Source organism: Lissotriton helveticus, chromosome 3_1, assembly GCF_964261635.1.
Source record: "Lissotriton helveticus chromosome 3_1, aLisHel1.1, whole genome shotgun sequence".
NCBI lineage: Eukaryota > Metazoa > Chordata > Amphibia > Caudata > Salamandridae > Lissotriton > Lissotriton helveticus.
The window spans coordinates 326,856,749-326,881,552 of NC_136061.1; the positions used below are offsets into that span (position 1 = coordinate 326,856,749).

Here is a 24,804-nt window from a genome sequence, read left to right on the forward strand (position 1 = left end):
GCACACACCTAGTTCAACTACCATCACCAGCCCAAGATGGCTCTCATTCTTGAGACCATTTTGATTTTCCCCTTGTCCTGAGGTTCCTGGCTCTTCCACCATGGTCGAGGCCACAACAGTAAGGGTAATACCCTCTGTTGTAATTAGCTACTCCTCTTTTGTAACTAACCACTAATCGCTAGTTCAGTGTTAATAAGAATAGAACCACGGCACTTCGCTACACACAATATGGCGCCCACACTGTGACTCCTCCGCATAGCATTTTGTTCTAGTCCCAATTGTGTACATTCAGGAAGCCCGATAAGAACTCCCATCCGCCGCGGGACTACTCACTTCCCATATCGGCAGGAAGAGGGGTAGGTTAGTGAGCATATGAACTTTACATGTACATTAAGCATTGAGATAAAAAGCTAATAAAACGAATTGCGTATGTAATTATACTGCAAAAGTAACTATGTAACAAATCAACAACAAACATACTGTAAACATACCCTACTGTAGTGTACTATAGGCATGCAACAGACTACGAAACTAAGTTTACGTAGATGCAAGAAACTTAATCTGGGAGAGTAAAATCCCAAACCTCTTAAAAACAATTATTATTTTTGCAAGTTTACCCTCACAGATGAGGCTTCTGAAAATATCGATATTTTCAAGTTGTCATGGAATTTCCACAGTTGTAAAATTAGGGCTGGGTTGGGGACTCTGGGCCATATTGGGTGGTGGCAAAGGTATGTGAATGCCTACAGACTTGTGAATTTGGGGATAGTGTAATACCCCTTACAGGTAGTGTCCTGGCCTGGAATCACTCAAATGTATGCCTGCCAAGGAAAAGAAAGAGTAAGTGTGTTTTCAGTATGGGATTTGGAAGGAAACACCGCTATCTTGAAAGGGAATGCAAATCCATATTTTCATGATAATGTATGCAGAATTTTCCACCTGGTGACAATTCTAGATTATGTTAGAAGTTTCTAGTTGGCAGTGGTTCACACCCTGTCCCAGTAGGGACCCTCGCTCTAGTCAGTGTAAGGGAGTGACACAGCTGAGATAACACCAGCACACCCCTTGGTAGCTTGGCACAAGTGGTCAGGCTTATCTCAGAGGCAATGTGTAAAGCAATGTGTAATACAGTGAAAATACTACCAAAGGAGCCCACACCAGTTTAGAAAAATAGAAAACATAGAAAAATAGACACTATGTATCTGAATAAAACAAGACCAAAATGACAAAAATCCAACACACACAAGTCAAGATATCGCTTTTAAAAGGTTAAATATACTTTAGTCCATTGAAATCAATGGATGTGTCCTTTTTTAGCACAAAGTACCTTCGGTGCATCAAAAATCAAAGATGAAACAGTTGCAGGGGAGGTGAACTATTGGTTCCTTACTCCACAGGAGAGGTGATGCGTTGGTTCATTACTGCTAGGCAGGGAAGGTGATGGGTCGGGTCCTTACTGGAAGGGGAGGTGATGCATTGAATTTCGTACATGCAGCCTCAGTTCTTACTGAGGCCCGGCTTCGATGAAGAGTCTGTCTGCATTGAGGGACGATGCATTGAAAATCCAGCCATGCTGCGGCAAAGAAGGTGCTGCGGTGAAATCACACCAAGAAGGTGCTGCGGTGAAATCACAGCTGTGAAGGAGGCGCTGCAATGATTATCCAGTGGTGAAGACGGTGCAGCGTTGAAGTCGGAGCTGGTGCCATGGATGTCAGAGGGACTCACGCTGCAGTGATTTTTCAGCCACAAAGCAGGTGCTGCATTGATTCTTAAGCCATACTACAGATGCCTAATCAACAAAATGGGTGCCGAGGATCAATGTGTGGATTTTCTCACCAGATTACACTTCCAAGAGCCAAGGAATTGGATTTGGAACCACTTGGTAAGTCAGAACTCTGAGCCGAAGAGCCCAAAAACTGGTAGATGAAGTCTTTGATGGCCCTGTAACTTCTTGCCAGGAGGCAAACAACCACAAACCCTTGGAGAACCTTGGAAGCAGGATACAGATAGCAAAGTCCAGTCCTTTCACTTCTAGGACAGAAGCAGCAGGCTAGCCAAACAAAGCAACAGGCAGAGTCCCCCTACAGTATCCAGCTCTTCTTCCTGGCAGAATATCCTCAGTCCAGAAGTGCTCTGATATTGGGTTGCCAGAGGTCCAATACTTATACCCCTTGCTGCCTTTGTAGTTGGCAAATTTCATAGGAAAGTCGTTGTAGTGCACAAGACCCTGCCCTTTCCTGACCTGGCTCCAGACACATTAGAGGCGGAGGGAGACAGCTTTGTGTGAGGACAGGCACAGACTTTTTAGGTGTCAGTGACAGCTATTCCTACCACTCTAGCTCAGGAAAATCCATCAGCCTCGTGATGGGCCATCGGGATATGCAAGGCACACCTCAGCTCCCTTTGTGTAACTGTCTAGAGTGAATGCACAAGAGCGCAACTGTCAGCCAGCCCAGACGTGGATTCTGTAGATAGGCACTTTCTAAAACTGGCATTTTCAAACATGCAATTTAAAAACCAACTTCACCAAAAGATGTATTTTTAAATTGTGAGTTCAGAGTCCCCAAACTTTAAATCTGTATCTGCTCCCACTGGGAAATTAGATGTAAAAGATATTCCAAGGCAATCCCCATGTTACCCTAGGGGAGATATAGTCCTTGCAATAGTGAAAAATGAAATTAGCAATATTTCACTATTAGGACATGTATAACACACCAGTACATATCCTACCTTGTAATTACACCGCACCCTGCCCATGGGGATGCTTTAGGCCTACTTTAGGGGTGACTTACATTTAGTAAAAGAGAAGGTTTGGACCTGGAAAGTGGGTGCACTGCGGTGGCAGGTCTGAGACATGTTTTCAGGGCTACTCGTGTGGTAGGCACAGTCAGTGCTGCAATTAGTAGCAATTGATTTACAGGTCCTGGGTGCGCCTGGTGCACATTACTAGGGGCTTACTAGTAAATCAAATATGCCAATCATAGATAAACCAATCACCAATACAATTTAGATCGAGAGCATATGCACTTGTACCCAGAGTCTTAAAACCATCAAAACCAGGTCAGAAAAAATAAGAGGAAGGAGGCAAAAAGTTTGGGGATAACCCTGGAAAAAGGGCCCGATCCAATATATTTGTATACATTTAAGGCACGTGAGTACTCCTGAAATTCCAACAATGTCTCCCTTTTGAAGGAATACTCCAGCGATCCACTTTAAATGCATGTAAAATGTTTTGATATGATCCACATTTAGGAGTAATCCCATGTGGACAAATTATGATTTTTCCTGTCTCCTGTCAATCCAGTTGATACTCTGTTACTATGTAACTGTGTATTGTTCACTGTATCAGCTATGGCATCCCTGCAAACAGCCAATCCTTTAATGAAAAAAGCTATAGCCACCTCAGGGCGCGCGGTTACCTCATGGAGGTGAATTCTGGAGGGAGTTTCCCACAATCCACTATTCTTCCCCTCAGAGATGCAATGTATCGCCTCTGCACGCACCACCTGATCCCATCAGCGGGTTATTCCCTGTGCCGCGTGTTTTTGAATACTGAGCAATATCTTCCTCGACTACATTTCAATTAAGCAACTCTCAGGCATGTGAGCAGTAAGCAGAACCATTTTATCTGCCAGCCAAGGCACTGGAAGACGGCAGAGGCCTTTAATGGGTTTTGTGTTGGTTACATAATGCCGCCATGCATGTAATACATTTGTGATGATCAGCATAGCCTGCATGCTAATAACCCTGGGGAGCGCGGGGCCAAGTGACAGCGAACCGATGTTACAGCGGATCTGGGCGGAAGGAGGGGAGGGCTGACAGAAGAGGGAACTCGAGATTTGTCTCTGATTGTCTGATTGGAGAATAGACCAAAGGCTAAGTTGTCTAGAAAACCGTTGCCCGGACACAGAAGCCAAACCTTTGCATTTTATTGGGCCTTTAAGATATTCTTCACCAAATATACATTCAACTACAAAAGCTGACGTCAGCCACAAAGTAATAACCGAATTGACGGAGTACTTGGGGAACACAAGCAAAGATAAGAAAATCTTAAGAAAGTGCTATCAGTTCCGGATGTGACATCCACATAACATCATCTAATGTCAGTGGCGCACCAACGTGACAGTTAGAAATAAACAAGGGACTAGCGCTTAAACAATGCTACGCGCAGGTGCACGCTGCACTAAAACCAATAATACTAAAATAATTAAAATGATGCCCTCTGGCAGCGCCACAATGGGCCAGATCGAAGACTCATCAACGTCTCCCCACACCCCCAAGCAGACGGACGCACATGGCAAGAGCCAAACAAACATTATGCCAGCTGCGTCTGGCTTCATTTACATGACCAATCAGTCAAGACCATCCATCCGTTTTACACAGCACACACATTAACAAGCAAAACGTATCCAGAAAAATGTTTAGATAAATGGATGTAAGCGCCTTTAGGATCTCCACCCTAACTTCCAAGCACATTATACAGGAGCCACAATAGCCAGCATTACAAGCACCAACAGACAGGCTTCAGGAGAAGCAAGAATTGTCAAACCTGCAACACACATCGGGGTGCACATCACAACAGTTGAAGCGGGGGACACTCAATAACAGCTCCCAAAATATGAAACGGTCCTATAAATACGACCCCTCGGTGCCATAAACAATTCTGTGTATTAAGAGGCAGCTTTAAACTTACCCCCTGGCAGCCAGTGGGGCTGATGCAGCCAGCTGATGTGTGGTTTGAGCTGAGACTAGCCGAGCTCTTAAGGGCAGATCCCAGCTAGCCAGGATAGTGAATGTTACACCAGTCTACTCACGACAACACACAAAGCAGAAACCATCAGGGGGAGAAAGACTTGAGGACAAATAAGGGCCCACTCTCCCAAAAGTGTTCATGGCGGAGACACAAGAAGAGGGTGGGAGTTAATGTGATGTGTTAAAGGAGCTTGTGGCAATGTGCCTCCACCTTTCCTTCTAATAACATCATTTGTTATGGTTCCAGAATCTTTACCAGCCTGTGCTGGCAATAGAATGTATGTATTGAAACGGTCCCAGAGGCAGAGTTTGTTGGGTGGCTGGGCTGTTCTTCCTGCGTTATACTTAATAAATTCTACTCTTTTAACTACTTTAACCGCCTACTTCTTTGAAGACCTAGGGGCATATTATCAAGGGCCTAATCGCCGCTTTAGCGGGACTTTTTCCCACTAAAGCGGCGATAATTTCATCGACCTAATAGCAAGCTGTCGCTAACAGCAGTTAGCGACAGTTTGTAGGCGATAGCGAGCGGTTTGGGGCCCGCTTTACATGTAAGCGATATTTATCGCTAATGACATGCAAAGTGGGCGTACCCAACCTGTTAGCGACTGAAAAAAGTCTCTAACATCGCTATCGCCTATTATCAACGCAGGCACAGCGATAAAAAAGTTTGCGCTAAGCGCAATTATCACCAAAAACTAACGCCTGCTCAGACCACTTCTTAAATTGTTTATCCAATGGGAGGTGGATATTCAGGTTAAGACCCTATTGGCGTTAATGCCTGAATATCGCTGGATTTCCAGCGATATTCACGCATTGAGCTGCTGTCGCGGGATATTTTATCGCATTTGAGATAAACGTTGCTAATAGCACGTTATCTCTGCGATAAAAAACGGCGATGCGCGGCGATAAAAAAATATCGCTAAGCTCATTTAGCGATAAATATCGCTAGTTGTTGATAATATGCCCCCTACTTTTTAACAATGGCAAAGACTGGGAAGAAAGAACAGCTCAACTCCTTCATCATTGACATTTTATTTTTTTATTTTTACATTCTCTAAGACTCTGCCATATTTTTAAGACGTTCTCTGCTCTCCCTTGATTTCTTCATCTCAACTGCCTCAACTTCTCAGTGCTTGAGAGTACCTAAGCACGGAGAAGTTGAGGTGTACCAGTTATGTGTACCAAGGTAGGCAAAACACACTCAAAACTCTAACTGCCAATGGCAGAGAAAAAATCAACCATGTCTTAAAGAGGCAGCACCTGTCATCTGCGGATTGAAGCCAGGAATCATGAGCTAGTGGTGTAGTGTTAAGGGATGCAGTGTTCTGTGTGTTTACACGCACAACATAAGCGCTATCAAGCAAACATGGTGGAAACTTGAGCTATGGCATTTGTTATATGCCCACAGGCCATACTGCGTTCACTTACCTTCCCATCCATGCCATAGTGTCTTATAACCCTAAAACCCCATATTTCACTCCTTTTGCTTCATAATACATCAGAAAAAAGACAACAAAACACAAAAAGAGCCCAACTGTGATCCTCGCATATAACTCAAAAACACTTCATACTTTAGCCACACCAGGAACCCACACTGTTTCTTCAAAGCACAACAAGAGAGTAGCATGCTGCCCTTCAGCAAAGGAACTTTTGCACTAATCATGTATGTCGAGCACTGTTTAAATACAACTATGTAAGTATTCCATGGTTGATCCCACTCCAACACACAAGATCAGAATATGTTAGCACCCACTGGATTGTTATTTGTTTAAGGTAAACTAGTACAATATACTGTTTGTCTGTATTTTTTCAGACACAACCAATATGTACTCATCCAATTTGCATTGACAGATACGTATTCCCTGCTTAATAAGTTCATTTATTTGATGTTTGCTGATAATAATTCTACGTTGATCGCCCACCTACCATCTGGTTCCCCAGGGAGACAACTCTCAGAGTGGAACTCTTGGGAATGTCCAGACTTATCTTTTGGCAGGAAGGGTGGGAGGGAAATGGAAGAGAGCCAGCCAGGATTCATCATGGTGCATTCACAGTGTGAGAGGCGAGCATTGAACATTTGTTGACAGAACGGGAGCCGATGAGAAGGGTATGTGTATTGGACATCCCGTTCACCCCGAAAAATACCTGTGGTGGTGAATTCACTGGCATACATATGCTCACCAGTGTGTAGGTCAACATCCAATCATATCTAATAGTGGCGGCCGCCACAAACAAAAAGTGGTGAGGCAGGTGGGAGCGCGGGAGATGGAGCGAGTTGAATTATATTTAAAAAAAAGAAAGGAAAACTTACCTGAAGCTGCTGGACGCCTGCCACGTTGCGCCTCAGTGTTCTTCCTAGTCCCAGCAGCCACTGAGACAGCATCACAGACACAGTGTGCAATCCCCTAGCTGCTCTCATGCATGCTATGAGAGCATCGCAGGGATTAGCCTGAGCGGCCTGTTTTGACACTCTGCTCAGGCACAGGAGTCTGTGCTGTTTCTCCAACCCGGCTGTTCAATGCACCTGGGTTGGAGAAACCTAATTGGGAATGTGTGTTTGGCCGGCCTAAAGCAGCCGGCCAACACAGACATGCGCACTTAGAAGTGCACAGCTAGTCCTCCACCCACCTCCCACGGCCCTGGCCCGCCCCACCCTACATACGCTGGCTTAGAGCCAGCAACTGAAAAATAAAACAATGATAATATATCAGTTTATTTTTCAGGTGCAGGCTCTGAGCCAGTGGGGCGATGCTCCTCCGACATTGCAAGGGGGCTGCCCCTGATATGCAGACTACATAAGGGTGCAGGCATGGTACAGACTGACCCTGCACAATATTGGAAGATGTTGTGATAGCAGTACTTAATTTGTAAAAAAAATTAAAAAAAAGACGTGCCAGGGCACTACCCATTGCCCTTGCCAGCACTACCAATGACCGTACCAATACAACTGCTAACCATCAAACGTCTACAAGTGTGACAATTCTGACGGTTCCAGGACCACAAAGGTATAAGAATAGCTTGGGAGGCAGTTATTAGTCATTTTTAATGTATATTGAATTAGTAAACAATTGTTGCTATGCTCACTGTAAAGCAGACAAACAGCGCCACCATGTGGCAGACTGTCATTAGTGCAGGTGTTGACAATGAAGTGCCAGTGTCAGCACCGGAAACCACAGGCTCAAAATAAGCAGTGTCTGATATAGGCTGTCACCTCAGCATCTGTGGGAGGGCTTACCATAGGCATGCTATCCCATGCCATGTGATCCCCTCACTGCCGGGCAACTCACAGCCTGCCAGATAACCTTCCCTTTACCTCTGCCACAGGAAGGCCTTCTGATAGGAAGAGGTGGATGTCCCCACCTCAAAGACAACCATCAGGAAGAGGAAAATTCCAACTTTCAGGTGCAGTCTGCTTTGTCATGCATGTAGGTATGATTTCAACCCAGACCTTTAGGAAGTACCATCATTTTAAGATTGCCTGGGGATCCCGTATGAAGGGTAAGGACTGCCAGAAGGAACAGTTTTTTGAAAGAATGGGGATGTAAATACGAACATCACCAACAGGATTGGTGTGAATATCCACAGTAGTGTTAAAAGAAAGTGCGGAACTGACATGATGTAGCCACCACAGTGAGGAACTAATAGATGATTAAGGAAAGTTCGTTGTCTCACACCTTATTCCTATGTCAATTGCTCTGTTTCTTTTCTTATGGCAAACCATGAATCTGGAACTCATCTAGGTGTGTTGGATCCGGACGCAAAAACGTTTAGGGCGCCCTCTCTGGTTTGTTATTCAGGGGGCACCTCATAATTAGAGGGCAAAAAAAGTGTTAGCTCGGGGTAAAAGATACACAGTATTGGCCACTTTAGCTGCATTGCGAAAAAGTAGGCCAGGCCTGTTTTTTTATTTAAATGTATTTTATTCATAAAGAGTTTTTATTGAGTTTTATAGTATATTTGGCTGTACTGCAACAGCCCTGGAGCAGACTGTGATGGTGACTGTGCTCTCTCTCTGTGCTCTTTCAGACCAGTGCTGTCCTGTGCTCCGGAGGGTGCCTGCTTTTGGCCATCAGCTCCCTGCTGGCAATCATCACCATCTTCCTGCCCAGCGGGCTCTGTGAGAGAAGGACCTGCACCCTGGCAGGATACATGCAGACCGCCGCAGGTAGGACAACTTTTGGTTTATACGGAAACAATCGACTCTCTCCAAAACACTGCTCTGTATCTCAGCCTCTACTCTTTCAATGCAGCCTCTATCTCTACTCGCTCACTCATCCCAGGTCTAACTTTACTACTATGATCTCCCAAATAACCCTTTCTCGAGTGTTCCCTCCTCTATCCCTCCTTTATCCTCTTCAATCCAACTATCAGACTCACATGTCCACCACCCCAATTAACAACTTATATTTCCCTCTACAAACCGACCACTAATCCACCTTGGGTTCTGGAGTAGCGCGCTACTTGCCGAAAAGCACTTCAACGTCTCATCATTGGTAATAAGCGCTATATAAATACAATTACATACACCATTCTTTCATGTCTTCTATAAAAACATGGACCCAGATTTACTATCAACTAGCACGGGCATTTGTGACAATTCGCAAACTAATGTGACTCAAAGAGCAGCAACGATCAACTTTCTGGTGCAAAAGTCTAATTTGAGCGAAAAAGTTGATGCAAGTGCAGCACAAATGTATTTGCATCATAGAACACCAATCAAGCCTGTTACATATGCAAAGTGGGTGTATTGAGGTGGGAATAGCAGAGGTTTTCGCAGAAAGCCAAATCTTCTGAAAAAGCGTGACTTGGCTTTACATGAAATTCCGTGAAACCAAGCATTTTTAGGTGTAAATTTGTAATTACTACGCAGTTACAGATTTTTCGTGGGTTACCTGTGGATAGTTGTGGTTGCGTGGATAATTGTGTGTGCCTAGAGATGTAATAAGGCATGGGCAAAGTGGGCTCTGGCCCAGGTCCCCAGACTTTCAGGGGGCCCCTGGTAGAGACAGCTCTGTTCTGCAGAATCTTGCCCTAATGGACTTGAATAATTATTAAATAGATTATTTTAAATATAATTTTCTTATAAATTATTTTTAACGTAGGTGATGTGTGATAGCTTATTGTAGATATTTTGCTGATAAATGTTGTTTATTTTTCATGCAAAGTCCTTACATAATAGTTTCTTTTAGCTCACAATAGGACTTAACATATGAGAAATGGGAGGGTGTCACATAAATTATTTACAGTAATATTAATGGGCAGCTGCTGTATTACAATATTGAAAACACGTCACTATCTGTCAATATTAGATGCAAATACTTTTAGAATTTGGACCAGTGTGACTGTGCACTGTCGGTGACTTGGCCAAAAAGGCCATTAAAGAGCTGCAATTGAATCATAAGTTCAAAGCGGTTCCAAAGAGGGGCCCCAAAAAATACGTTTGACCCAGGGCCCCAAAATCCTTATGATGTCCCTGGGTGCGCCTTAAGCACAAATGTCATGCAAGGGCCGATGGAGTCCCACGTGCCATACAGCAATTCTTAGCATCAGGCTACACGGGATTATAGTGAGAGCAGAGCTGATGACATCATTGGCATGCAGGTTTCAATAAACACGGCGCTCCACAATTTTCTACTATTCACGCAACACAGCACTGCTGATTTCCACGCAAGTTTAGTAAATGTGGCCTTTGGCTTCTGAGTGCACAACTGACAGGACGGAAGTTGTCCGTCCCACGTCAGAAGTGAGTAGCTTATGAAACCTTGAATATTTCTTTGCATCTCAAACTGGTGACTGTGGCCGGGCCTAAAGTTACTAAACTTCGTGCAGTGCTTTGTGAAACTTTGTGTCCTGAGTTGTGTTAATGGTAAACGATGGAGCAGAACCATATTCATTAAGATTCACTGTGCATGCCAATGCTGCAATATGCCACACTTGAGTTTAAAAGCTGCTTTTGTGCCAGGTTACAACAGCGCAAGCTGGAACCAGCGCTGCCTTGCATGAGATTTGTACTTAAATACACCCTCCACACAACTTCAACGTGAGGATAAATGTCGGAGGGCAAGCCATGAAAATGTGTCATTTCACAATAGTTACACACTTTGCCATTAGATCTCATGATAATCACTTGCCCCTTGCTTGTGTTTGGTTTAATATACTGTTACGCATTTTGAGCGTGCAAGAAATCCTACTGGTTGTTTGCTGCTCCTGTCTGGTTACTCTGCCTTTGCATAGACAAGGAAGGGAGTAAGTGCCGTGTGATCCACAGCCATGTTATACTCGCACTACCTTTCCAGGGAACAGTTTTTTTTTGGGTTGGAACGCTGATAACGGCTGGCATTTGTGTGTATTTGGGTTTTCGAAGACTGTGCTAAAGAATAGTACATCCGAGTCTCTGCCATTCTAAATGTGAATTTAGCGCTATATTATGAAATGCAAATTAAAAACAGGATTGCATAGGTTCTTCAGATCTGACTTGGGACAACTGAAGGTCTTTTGAAACCAAGGGGCATATGTATCAAAGAATGCATTTGCGAATCTCAAATAGCGATTTTTAGAGAATCGCTATTTGAGAATCGCAAAATGATTCACTCGCATTCCTTAATGGCTTCCCATTCATTCTTATGGGCCAAGAGGCCCATAGGAATGAATTGGAATTGCACGTGCAATTTGCGAGTACCCAATAGGTACTCGCAAATTACGTGCGCAATTTCAAGTGTGCAAGGGTTACAAAAGGACACCCACTTGAACCCCTGAAATGTCCATGTGTGCGCATGTGGAGCATATACATGCCCGCCACATGGCACTTTGAAAAAAGAAAAAAAAGTGCTTTTTTAAAGGAAATCACAAATTACCACCAACTTGAAGTTGTTGGTAATTTGCGATTCCTTAAGGAAATATCACAATTTGCGATGCCTACCAGCATAGCATTTAGGGAATCACAAATTGCGATTCTTTCAATGCTTGGCAAAATAAGGAATCACAATTTTGCAATTCCTTATTTTGCGAGTAGGTATTTGCCTACGTACATAGCACTCAGCTAAATTGCGATCGCAAACTAATTTCAGCATTTGCGAACACAATTTAGCTTGATACATCTGGCCCCAAGAGCGGAGCACTGCATGACCACAGATGTTCCTAGTGGCCAGATGCAGGTTGAAGTCCTTAGTACCATACAGCAGGCGGGCTGTGATGACTTTTGTTGGTCCAAGGAAATGTTCCTTTTTCATTATGTATACATTAATAGACCTATGCTTCCCTATGCTTACTTTGGGCTGTGCTGTTCACTCCCTGTAAGTCTTTACTTGCTGTCAAGATTAGGCCTTTCTGAAATATCGTCCCAGATTAACATTTTGCGTCAAACTCACATTACTTTTTTAGCACCCACCCGACACAAGCTGTTGTGGGGATATGAACTTTCTAAGGCAAATCAGGATTTGCGTTGGATTGTTAGCCAAAGAAAGAGCCAAGAATCGCTACGCGATACTTTGCATCTAGGGAGCTTTCTATGAGCGGCAGATGGACATTCCCCTGTAACCACCCACGGATGATTTTGACACAACTCCCTTTCTACTAACACTGGTAGCAATGGATTTGTGGCTAAACTTACACCTCCTTGAGGCAGGGGAATCGTGGCGCTAGCTTAAAAATGCTCCACGTTTTTCCAACTAGGCATCTGTGATGCACTGTACCGTACACCTACAAAGAAAACATTTTGCACAGAGGGCCCTTCCAGTACAGAAGCAGTGCTTTACAGAACGCACACTCACGTGCAAGGATATGTGTGTTGGCGCAAGGCAACCTAAGGTCTGCAGCGCAGGGAGAGGAGCAAACAATCCCCTATCTTAATAGATATGGCGCTGTACTGCTCTCTCCCTTTCATGCAGCGCTGCAAGTTGCTTCATATACATCGTAAAGAGGGCTCCCAGCTTTTTGTTTTTACAGATTTTTACAGATAAATGCAGACAGAAAACATTTATTTTTTTGTCTATATTTAGTTTTAAATGTGGATAAAAACGGAAATTGGGTTGCTTTTTGATAAATTCTAAATACTGTCTGCCATGACTGCAAGGCCAATAGCTGTGTGAATTGATAGAAAATGGGATTTAAAAAGAAAGGAATTTTAGTAAAGAGGCTTTAACACTAGTAGAAATGCACAAGGTTGATACTGAAATGTGCATATTTTCATATAAGTGCATTGATTTATCTTCTGTGGATGTTCGCCTGACAGGGGTTTAAGCATGAGTGCATATTTAGCGGTTAAATATACACAAAATAAATATGGATAAATACAGATAAAATTAACAAAAAATAAATAAGGATAAATACAGATGGAAATGTCAAAAAAATAAATACCATAAAACCGGTAGCCCTAAAGTAAATCTACCCCATCCTCCCCAGGTTCAGGCCACTGACGCCGCTTGCTGTGGCATGTTGCACTCTAAGCAACCTTACTTCACTAGTATGCATTTTTGGGAATCAAAGTTTATTTACAACTTTGCTTTTTGTGCCCAGAAGCCATGTTTCTCTATTGGTGTACTGACACAGGGTTCTACTTAAGTTTACTACTTAAGTGCCTCGTCATAAGGATCAGTGTGTCAGTGCACTTGGTGCAAAGATCAGTATACGATTTGCAGATGACACGTTGCAATTCTAACAAGGTTGAATAAGTCTTGTATCTTTGAAAGCTCATCAGATTTTACCACTGAGACGGATATTATTAATATCTATGGGAGATGAAATAGATTGCACTGTTGCAAGTGTAATTTTGCACTGACCAACTGAGCCACTAATATACATAGTGCCCCAGGGCGCAATGTTGATTTGTGTCTCCTTTTGTGTCCCGAGGCACTACATAATTACAGAAGGGGCCACAGATGCTTGTGCGGTCCCTTCTGTTCTATGAATTGACCCAGTGCTCAATGTCAGCTAGCGTGATCTCAGGGGAAGGGGGCATATGCTTATTTGCATGAGGAATAGCATCCTTTGTCTTTCCACCATATTAGCGACATGGGCGCAGAGGTAATGAGGCTGTCAGGAGGTGCACTGACTGTGCACCACATTGGGGTTGGCACAGGGGTCCGGGAGACTCCCAGGCATCTTCCTGAAGGCTGGTCTAGTCACTCACTGCAGAGGAATTCTGCCCCCTCTAAAGAATGGAGGCCAGGCCGCCACCTCCAGCGAGGGTCAGACCAGCAGCTTGTCTTTCCACAATATTAGCCACATGGGCGCAGAGGTAAAGATGCTCTCAGGAGGTGCTCTGACTGCACTACATTGATGTGGGCACAGGGGTCCAAGAGACGTCTGAGGTTGGTGCAGTCACTCACTGCACCCACCTCCAAGGGGAGGTCTGCCCCCTCTAAAGAATGGAGGCCAGGCCGGGCCCCCAGCGAGGGTCCGACCAGCCCCTCTGCGTTTACTAATGCGCTGCTCCCAGTGTAGGCGCGGGTTTGTGCCTGCCGTGGAAACAGCACACGTGCTATGATACGGGCCCTGTCGCAGCACACAGTTGAGGGTGTGCTGTGGTTCAGAGTGGAACAATGCACTGTTCTGCATTGTGGCTTCACATGCACTATATTGAGTTTGCTCTGAATATTTGTTGCAAATTTCGTTATTCTGTTAATCAGTTTTGCAAATAGCAGTAGAAATGCCGACCCACGCCAGTGTAACCTATGTAATACACAAATGCATATGCACAACTACGTGGGCTCCTGTATTATATATGTAATCCACCTTCATACTTACAGCGCTACGAAGCCCCGAGGATGTGGCACCTTAGAAAAAGAAATGAATGAACCAGCGCAGGCATGCCTTAAGGTTGTAGGCGGCAGCAACAAACCGAATAAGCATTTCTATACTCCGAGACGAATCTGTATTCAAACCATGCAAAAATAGCGCTTACACCCGGACTCTCCGCACTTGAATAAAGATAGAGCTGAAAAGAAGGCTGCTGATTGGCCTGCCGCTTTAAGATGGGAGCCTCAGGCCCTGCAGACGAGCCGGGCAGTCAGCTGCAGCAGCAGAGACGGATAATCACCTCCACGGCTCTGCGCCCGGGGATCCGTCAGCGGCGCGCGCTGGTTAAGGATCCGCGAGGGACAGGCCGGCTTTGTCTCGCGCAGCAATTAGAGCCTTGTAAGGGATGAGGGGGGATCCAGCAGCCTTACCCTGGCTTTCACCTGTCCCCCCCTCTCTTCAGCACTCTCTCTCCCATGGATGTCCCGGGGGTGGGCGAGAAGACGTGCCTCTGTCTCGGAGGATGGCTTTGTGTGTTTTCACTTCTGGTTATTGCAGAAAGGTTACATTCATCTTCACTGGAGCAACAGGAGGAAGATGGCATTCGTGAAGAATGTTATATTTTATTGGAGACATGAATGAGTTCACAGCAATATAAACCTCAGAATCACCACCTCAATTTAAAAAGGTAAACAGTGTTTTAACAAGGGGTGTTCCAAATCCACCTAATTTGTTTATGCAGAAGTGCGCAAAAGTAAAGGAAAAGAATGCAAAATTACGTGTAATTACATGTAATTATGCAAAATGCAAATCCATTGTTTAGTTCTTTATTTTAATGAGAAGTGTGTCCTTGATTACATTTTTGACAAAGGATGCATTTTGCTCTTAAAAATAGTGCGAAAAATGAGAGCAACGTGCACACTTGCCCTACAGTTTTACTGCGAACAACACGTAATTATACAGAAGCGTAATGTGAAAGTCCGGAAGTTATGCGTTCCTGGCGCAATTAAGTTAACACAGTCACATTCCTGCTCCTAACTGTCACATTCACTCACATGATTTGGGTAGAAATCCCTGGCATGATATGGAAATCCCTGTTTTTTTACGGTGATACATGCTAATGTTTACTGACAAAACATGTATTAAAAAAATACAAAGCTAGTCTTTTAGGACAATGATTTTCATTTCACAAAAACGACAAGCTTTTATTTGAGGTGAAATGAGTTTATTTATACTATATGAAAAGTCTGTTTTTGATTGCAGCAAAATGTGTATATTTTCAGAAACTGACAAGTTAATGTTTGGGAACAAAACGATTACAGTTCCAAAATATGTTTGAAGGTGATAATAGAGACATCATTTGACGACAAATGCTGCTGTTGGTTCCTTGGTGTCAGATGGTAAGCTATGGGTGTTATTTTCCACCCCGAATCTTTCTAAGGTTTCACAATATTTTAAAACTGATGGAAAGAACACTTGGTAGTGCTGGGAAGAGTTCTCCATTCTCTCTATCTCTCTCTCTCTCTTTCAAAGAGTGATGGTCAACAATGTACTACTGCAGTCAATATTAGACTTAGGGGATTCTGCGTACCTTGGGTTGCATTAAAAGTCCCTACAAAAACGTCAGCAGATTCAGAATGCGGCCGCAAGAACAATCTTTGAATTGAAGAAATGTGACTGTATTTCCTCCAGACTTTGCCACATCCACAGTCTTCCCATTTAGAAACTGTCAATTTAAATCTACAATTCCTTGCACATTGGACATCTTGGAGCTGTTTTCCCAGGGAATGCTTTTCCAAATACCCTCCAAAGAGAGCTCTGCACTCTGCTTCATCAGCTTGCCAGATGTCCCAAATTCAGAAAGCAAAGATGGAAGGGCACCGCGGTGTGAAACAGACTAGTCTCTTGTAGACTGACTTCCAGTCACTGTGTTTTTGAAACCATCCTAAAACATGGTTACGTGACCTAGACTAGGGTCCTCACTTTAATGAATGGATATTTCTGTCATTTACAATATCTCAGCCCTTCTATAATGCCAAGAGTCCCCTCTGGGGTGGACAATGCCCTCTCTTGCGAAACAGCTGCATGGTCCGATGAGCGGTACAAAAGGGGGTGGTGATGGACGGAGCATCTGAACCAATCAAACACTCTCACCCAGTCAAAAGATTTGGGTTTGATCCATCACCGTTCTTTAGCCCACTCTGCCACCCCAGTTCAGACATGGCTATATGCAAATCAGTCTGACCCTGTGCCTCATGGGAACAGTCCAGCTCGAACTGCCAAGCCATGCCTTCCCTGGACCGGAAACAAGCTTCCGAGGACGGGTTTCTGGCATTCCAGCCGTCTTCAGCCCGGCTTGCTTGAATCCAGTCGCGGTACAAAAGGGGGTGGTGATGGACGGAGCATCTGAATCAATCAAACACTCACACCCAGTCAAAAGATCTGGGTTTAATCCATCATCGTTCTTTAGCCCACTCTGCCACCCCAGTTCAGACATGGCTATATGCAATTCAGTCTGACCCTGTGCCTCATGGGAACAGTCCAGCCCGAACTGCCAAGCCATGTCTTCCCTGGACCGGAATCAAGCTTCCAAGGACCGGTTTCTGGCATTCCAGCCGTCTTCAGCCTGGCTTGCTTGAATCCAGTGGCAAAGTGAGCAAGGGACTCACGTCTGAGCATACCCTGCCACACTTATGGCGGCCAAAAGCGGTACAAAAGGGGGTGGTGATGGACGGAGCATCTGAATCAATCAAACACTCACACCCAGTCAAAAGATCTGGGTTTAATCCATCACCGTTCTTTAGCCCACTCTGCCACCCCAGTTCAGACATGGCAATATGCAAATCAGTCTGACCCTGTGCCTCATGGGAACAGTCCAGCCCGAACTGCCAAGCCATGTCTTCCCTGGACCGGAAACAAGCTTCCGAGGACCGGTTACTGGCATTCCAGCCGTCTTCACTTATGGCGGCCAAAGCGGTACAAAAGGGGCAGCATGCAAAATTCTCAGAACTTTATCTGATGGACCACTTTTTAAAAGAAGTTTCATATAAGGCAAACTCGACCCAAAGGTACTGTAGCGATTTACATGAGCACCACTTACATTACATAAGGACACATTCATTTTTGGTAGGTACGGGGAGATTAAGTGATATGCCCTGGATTTTGACGAGATTGACTCGAACCTGGCGCCCCAGCACCAAAGTCGGCAACTGTAGCCGTTAAGGCACATCCTCTCCCCTGGACAACGACTTACACCACTTGGCAAGGTCAGCAAATGAAGACTAGACAGACCGTAGGTCTTGCCTGTTTCTCAGCTCCTTGCCCATTGGTGTTCCTTATTGCTTAATTTCTGCAGGAGGTTGCCGGTGCTGGGCACCTGCACTCATTTACGGGACTGGAATTTATTTTTTATTGTCAGATTCGTAGCATGAGAGAGAAAGTCCGAAAAAGGAAAGCGAGAATGACAGAGCAGGAGATAGATTGGAACATACTGATAAAAGGAGAAAGGAGGGATGAAGAAGAACGCGCACCAGTGAGATAAAGAGATAAGACATCTAGGGTGGTTGAGAAAAGAAGCATGAGGCGGAAGTTGGAGTCAACAGCCTTGAGATTGTAACCGTGGCATTTTTCAGCGCCATGCTCCTAAGACACCTTTTGGCGCCTGCATTTATTATTTATTTGAAAATTAAGCACTGCCTTTCCACCGCTAAGGACTCTGCGATTAAATCAGGGATCCAGCCTAAGGCCGAGGACCCAGTCGTGGTGTTGTTGGAAGACAGTGCTGGTGGAACAGCTGAATCCATGCCGAGCCCCTCATTCAAGCCTCTGTCCAGCCACGCCGGGGAGGGGGCAGGACTGGGTCTTGTGTGTGACAGGTTGTAGGCGAAGGGGACGTGACTTGATAACAGTGGCCAGCCTGGCTTAGCTTCCACCCGACCTTTGTCTGTTAAACAGTGGAGACAAAGTACTAACAGGACCGGGCAGTCTGTAGGAGTAGGGGTAGGGCATTTCTGAAAACTTGTGACAGGCTCTATATACTAGATGAAAATGTGCATCATGTCTCAGTTATTTAATGTGTCTACTGTGACCACTGGGTAAACCTCAAGTGAGATAGTCCATTGGGTAAAGGTACCATACGCAGACGGTAACCCCCATCCCAAGCTACAAGTTAAATTAACAGGGAGGACGCCCTGGGGTATAAAGCCCTACTGCAGAGGTGCGCATGTGGTCACAGGTCCTTGTCTCTGTCTTCTTTTGGCCCCTACGCTGCCCACATCCAGGGCCCTCTTTCATTAGCGCCTCCGTGACCCTTTCCTTTAAATGTATCCCTGTCCGCGAGCATCCCAGACTAGCCTTGATCTCATAGGCAGCTTGCTGCACTAGGTCCCATGAAATGGATCTCTAAGTATAAGAGAGAAGACCAATGGAAGGAACCCCAAGAAAAAAACGGAAAATGTAAATATTTATAGCAGCTGATTGTATAAACTGGGCCAGACCTACCCAACCACTATGATTGCACAGGTTCAAAATCACATGATATCTGTGGATGGATGAATGGATGGATGTTTTTTGTTTCCCTGGATATTCTTATAGTTTGGACCTTGGCGACATGGACAGTGAAGGTCTTTATAGACACCCTAACATTAGTTGCAGGAAAAACAACATATGAACAAGGAAAACGTGGATTACAGTGAGGTGAGGTGACCTTGGAAGAGATAGATGGCTAAATGGATATTTTATAGTAGAGTTTACATATTACTTCTTATCCCCGCGGAGGCTGCGAACGCCTCCAGTTTACCTCATGATCCCGGGTGCCCCTTTGGAATCCATGGTCAAAGGGATATTTCTGGTGGTTTGTCCTATGTGGGAGATTTTAAGTAGATATGTTGGTAGGTACAACAGATAACTGAGCACTGAGAGGTAGTCTAGCAGACAGGGGGCACCCTTCATACAGGTGCTACAAGGTGATTGAGAAATACCTGCCACAGACCTGCCAGGGACAACAATATTTAAATAAGAATCAGTTGGTCTTTCAACCTCCATGCACCTCGGACAGCAAGCGCGGGAAAGACGTGCGAGGATCACCCACGTTATGACACCGGAATAAAAATGGGAATCCAGGGAGGCTTTAGTGATATTGAGCAGGCTGTAAATAATCCTGAGCCTAAGCAGTATTGACAAATTAAAATTTAGTAGGTTCACTTGATCAGACTAATGGGCCACTTACAGTTCCGCTGTGCCGCGGTAAGCGTTTTGCGCGCTGCCTTTTAATTCCAGCTCGCTCTGCCGTCAGTGCCATTTACCCTCAGATGGCCTGAGTCAACAGAATCCAGGGTGGGTGAATTCATTTTCATGCAGACTGGCCCGAGTGCTCGGCCTCTGTCTGCACAGTCTGGACCGACTGAACCCGCATGGCTCTCAAGGCGCCAAAGCGGGGAGTGCGGCTGAGACTGCGTCCTTGGTGCCAGCATTGAGCACAGAAACATTAGGGATAGAATTAAACCAATAAGAACAGAAACATCTTGCACTCATATCCAGCGATTTGTCCTCCTAAAGAAGTGACAACCAACAAAAGTGTGAGGATAGGGCGTTACCTTTCCTATACAACACATAGTAAATATAACATTCAATTGGCAGCTTACGCTCGTTAAGGCTTTGAGAGAGGGAAATGTGGCACATAGTTCTAAGGAATAGGGAAAAGCAAGGACCATGGGACAGGTATGTGGGATTAAAATGAGTACTGAGCTACAATCCAACAACGGAGCCCTATCCAGGATGCAGTGGAAGGAATGGGGTCTCAGATCTCCAGACAATGGTGGAAAAGGTTGGTTTGCTTGCTTGTGGAATGAGGAATACTCTGGAAACTGTGGGGCATATTTATGAGCCCTGTTGCGCTGTTTTTACACCACGCAATGCGAAGCAAGAGCGACTCAATTAAAAAATTAGATCTATGAAGCCACGCAAGGTCGCCTTGTGTGGCTCTTAGTGGCTTCTTAAATCTCGATTAAAGCAACGCAGCACAAATGGCTGAGTTATCTTACGCTGCACCTTACTCTGCATTCCTTGGGTATTGTGTAGGTATTCCCACACACCATCCATGGATTTTGACTCATTCCCAGATTTACAATACGTGGTAGATCTAGGATTATGCAAAAAACCTACGCCTCCCCAGGTGAGGCGCAACAAGGTAAAATATATTTTTTCTGCTCGTTGTTCCCCCCCTCTATTTGTGTTGCATTTTGCAGCACACATAGAAAAAGGAAAATTCCTCAGGGAAAGTTTTTGTGCTGGAAGATGCCCCTTCCTGTACAAAAATAATTCACCTTACCATGCAGGCACCCTTGTACCACGGTGCAAGGTTTCCTGCATTGGCTCTAGGCAGCCAAAGTGGCTCCAGAGCAGGGGAAAAGACAGGAATGCACAGTATTCTTTGAAATATGGCACGTTCCTGCCCTTTACCTGTACGCAGTGTAGCGCAGCAAGGTGACTTGCTGTGCGCCTTGATGCCCTTGGGCTTAGTTCACGCTTTATAACTTCTCATTCATTCATTCATTCATTCTGTGCTGTACTGCGTGACAAACTCATAAATATGCCCCTGAGTTTTTTATTATAAGTTGTGTATGCATACATGTTTGTTTATCAGGGAAGAACTGAGCAATTTGTTAAAGTGAAAAGTATGTTATTGGGACATTACACAGAGGCAGTGCTTAAATTGAGCGTGTGAGGGGCACCAACACTCATTTTTGAGTCCAGGACTTATTGTTCAACGTCATTTTTTTTGTAAACTCTTTTCATTGAGAAATTGGCATGTTAAACAGCAGAAACACAACATTTCACATGTAATCATTGTCACACAGTGCGATAAAACATCAACAACTTCTTCATCCCTGTGAGCATAATTGTTTTCAGGAATGTCACATTATCCAACATTATCAACCTCATCCCCCCAACCCCCTGGTGGCTCACATATCTCCCCCCGGAAAGTATTCCAAGGCCCACAAATTTGCGACCACTTCTTCGGGCATCCCCAGGAAACATAAGTAAGTATCTCTGTCACCATACACCAATCCATGTCTCTGGCCCAGTCTGTAATGTCCGGTGAGGTTGGAGCCCTCCACAATCGTGCGGTATTCCGCTTGGCTACCATGAGTGACACCAATCCTCTCCTTAGCCATAAGGTCAGTGGGGTCCCATATGTTTAACAAAATCAATTTGATGTTGCATTGTATCTGCTGCCCCAATACTTCCTCCATCATTAATACCACCCCCTCCTTCTCTGAATTTCTGAATTGTCTTGCACTCCCAAAGTGTATGGATGAAGGAGCCCTCTTGCCCGCATTGCCGTGTACAAGCACTATCTTGGGTGTATCCCATATGAACCAACGAGGGTCCAGACAAGTACGTCCTGTGGAGGATTTTTAGCTGTACCAGTTGGAGTCTGGAGGAGATAGCAACTTCGCGGAGAGAAGCCACTGTGGCTCGCCACTCCTCATCTTCCAAGCCGGCAACGTCATGGTCCCATTTGTCTCTTAGCCGTGTTAGGGGATCAGTCATATTATTGATAAGCTTCTTGTATATGAGGGATATGACCTTTTCTGGCAAATCAAGGTTAACATCAAATTTTGACCCAGAACAAGAAAGAGAAAAACAGAGAAGGGAGAAAGAAGGTAGTAAATAGTGATAGGAAAACATTGACAAAGGGAGAAAGCAGGGATGAAAAAGAACCTGCAAGTGAGAGATAACGAGACCGAAAGTGCTGGGCAGTGGAAGAAAGAGGTATATGCTGGTACCAACACTAGAAGCCTTGGTTTTCAGCAACTACAGCATCCAGCAGCCCCAACAGCATACCTCTAAGAAAAACGTTGGCATTTATGTATTTTTTAAACAAATTAATCGCTGGCAAACCCAGTGTTTATGTTATGTTAGTAGAAGTGAAAATCACTCACCATGCTGTTTAGTCCATCTTCTCTCTGAATTGCTTCATGTCTCTACTCACCCATTTCAAGGCATGTGATCTTGGGCTACTCTTGGCTTTAGCTTTAGACTCTGGCAAGTGCAGTGGTGGGACCTCCTGTCATCAATTACAACGACTACATTTCAGTTGTATAATTTTACTTTTTCTAGTGGGGGGAATATCTTTCTCTACTAGGATCATGGCATCCCATAATGGGGAAAGAGCAATTGTATCATGTACTCTCAGACCCACTTTGCTACTCTGCTATTGCTAAAAGCGCACTGTACTTCTTCGTCCACTGTCCTCCATCTATCTGTTTCAAAGATATCTGTAGGCAATCAGTCCACTGACATCACTGATTCCAGTGACCACACTGTATCAGCCGCGGGCCGTGGAGGGAGTTACGGTGGGGCAGGGAGGCGGGGAGGGGGAGGGGCGGGGTGGAGGGTGCTAAAAACAGGCATATGGATCATTGCAGGTAAGTACACAATTTAATTAATAAAACGAAATTCGTAGCGCGCACAGCATTGCTTTTTGCCATGCAGTGCGCGCTACGAATTCCGTTTTATTAATTAAATTGTGTACTTACCTGCAATGATCCATATGCCTGTTTTTAGCACCCTCCACCCCGCCCCTCCCCCTCCCCGCCTCCCTGCCCCACCGTAACTCCCTCCACGGCCCGCGGCTGCACTGTATCCCACACATATGTCGATTTACGGATCAAAGGAGTTACCTCCGGACAGCAGATCCCAGAGTTGTATTGTCCATACCTGGAATCAGCATCTTGAATCTGATAAAATATGACAATATCTCCAATGGCAAGTCAATTACTTTCACCCCAAACCGAGAGTTGTCTTTTTATGACTAACTGAAGACCATATACTACTGCCCTGTTCAGATAACAGAAAGTCTAACCATACGAATGTCATGTTTATTCTTCTGACAGTCTTGCTACCTTGAGTGTTTAACAAACCATTACAATCACAGGATGGATGTAGCTGAAGTGCAAAGAAATTGTGTACAAAACAAAATATTTTGCTAACCCAAACATGATAAAGGCCCTGTCATCAGAGTCCAAACATTAGTATCTCAGCTGTAAGCTCTTCTGTATTCCAGTCTAAAATTGACTTTTTAGGGTCAGTCATTCCAATTCAAATACCAATGTAATGGCCAAAATCAATGAACGACTTTTGTTACTTTTTTCAAAGACTTGGAGGTCATTTAGAGCATGGTGGGGGAACAGCAATCAATTGGTGGTTCTTCCACCACCCTGCTAAACTTGAAGATACTTTGTCTTATTTTGGCACTTGGAAACCTGAGACTACTTAGTTATGGGAAACCCTTCCCTAACAAGCCTGTCTGCCATAGAGCCAGCAGTTTCAGATCATCAAAAGCCCCGTCCCATTTATGGCTAGCCTTTCAATATTCGTTTTTCCTGTTCACGAATACCACAAAAGGAGCAGTGCTGTGTATTGAAAAAAAATCAGTGGCCCTATGTTGGAAATGGACCTCTCTGCAGGATCACCCCCAAACGGTTTGCCTTCCTTCTCCCCTTTTTGCTGGATTAGATTTTTTTGGCTTTAGGACTCTGGGCACTTTACCACTAATAACCAGTGCTAAAGTGCATGTGCTGTCTCCTTAAATCATAGTAATATTGGCTCATACCCAATTGGCATATTTTAATTTACTTATAAGTCCTTAGTACAGTGCAACACATGTGCCCATGCCCTGTAAATTAAATGCTACTAGTGGTCACACAGCACTGTTTAAGCCACCCACGTAAGTAGTCCCTTAAACATGGCTCAGACCTACCATTGCAGATCCAGTGTGTGCAGTTTTAAACTACCATTTTGACCTAGTAAATAACCTTTTTCAAGGCCCAAACCTTCCTTTTTAATTCATATGTCACCCTCGGGGTAGACCCTGGACAGCCCAAAGGGCAGGGTTCAATGCATTAAAAAAGTAAGACATGCATTTTTGAATGTTACATGTCTTGGTAGTGAAAAGTACCTACATTCATTTTTCACTACTGCAAGCCAACTATCTCCCATAGGATAACTTTAGGGTTACCTTATTACATTTTATAAGTGTATTTTCTAAATGGAAAGATATGTCTGGTTCAAGTTTGGTGTCTCTGGAATCACAATTTAAACTCAAAGGTATAGTGAAGTCAAATTTTAAATTGTAATTTTTTAGGTTTAAAGTATTTTATTCAGCATCTCACACAAAGACCAGCAAACATCAACACAGGGCGTTCTATTAGGGTGGGGAGAACCCCAATCCTGGCTGAACCGGTTACATGCAGTGAATGTTATCAGCCCCTTGCAGCTACATCTGAAGCGCCAGTCCACAGTATGAGA

The 24,804-nt window shown here is 44.5% G+C and overlaps 1 protein-coding gene across 1 annotated transcript in view; it reads left to right on the forward strand.

Moving 5' to 3' along the window:
• The window catches only part of LOC144822425 (LHFPL tetraspan subfamily member 7 protein-like), a 774,779-nt gene that overhangs the window by 218,354 nt on the left and 531,621 nt on the right, over nt 1–24,804 (forward strand). The window contains exon 2 of the mRNA XM_078679938.1: nt 8,782–8,920. Within this exon, the coding sequence (XP_078536064.1) occupies nt 8,782–8,920 (139 nt within the window). The remainder of the gene's footprint in view (nt 1–8,781; nt 8,921–24,804) is intronic.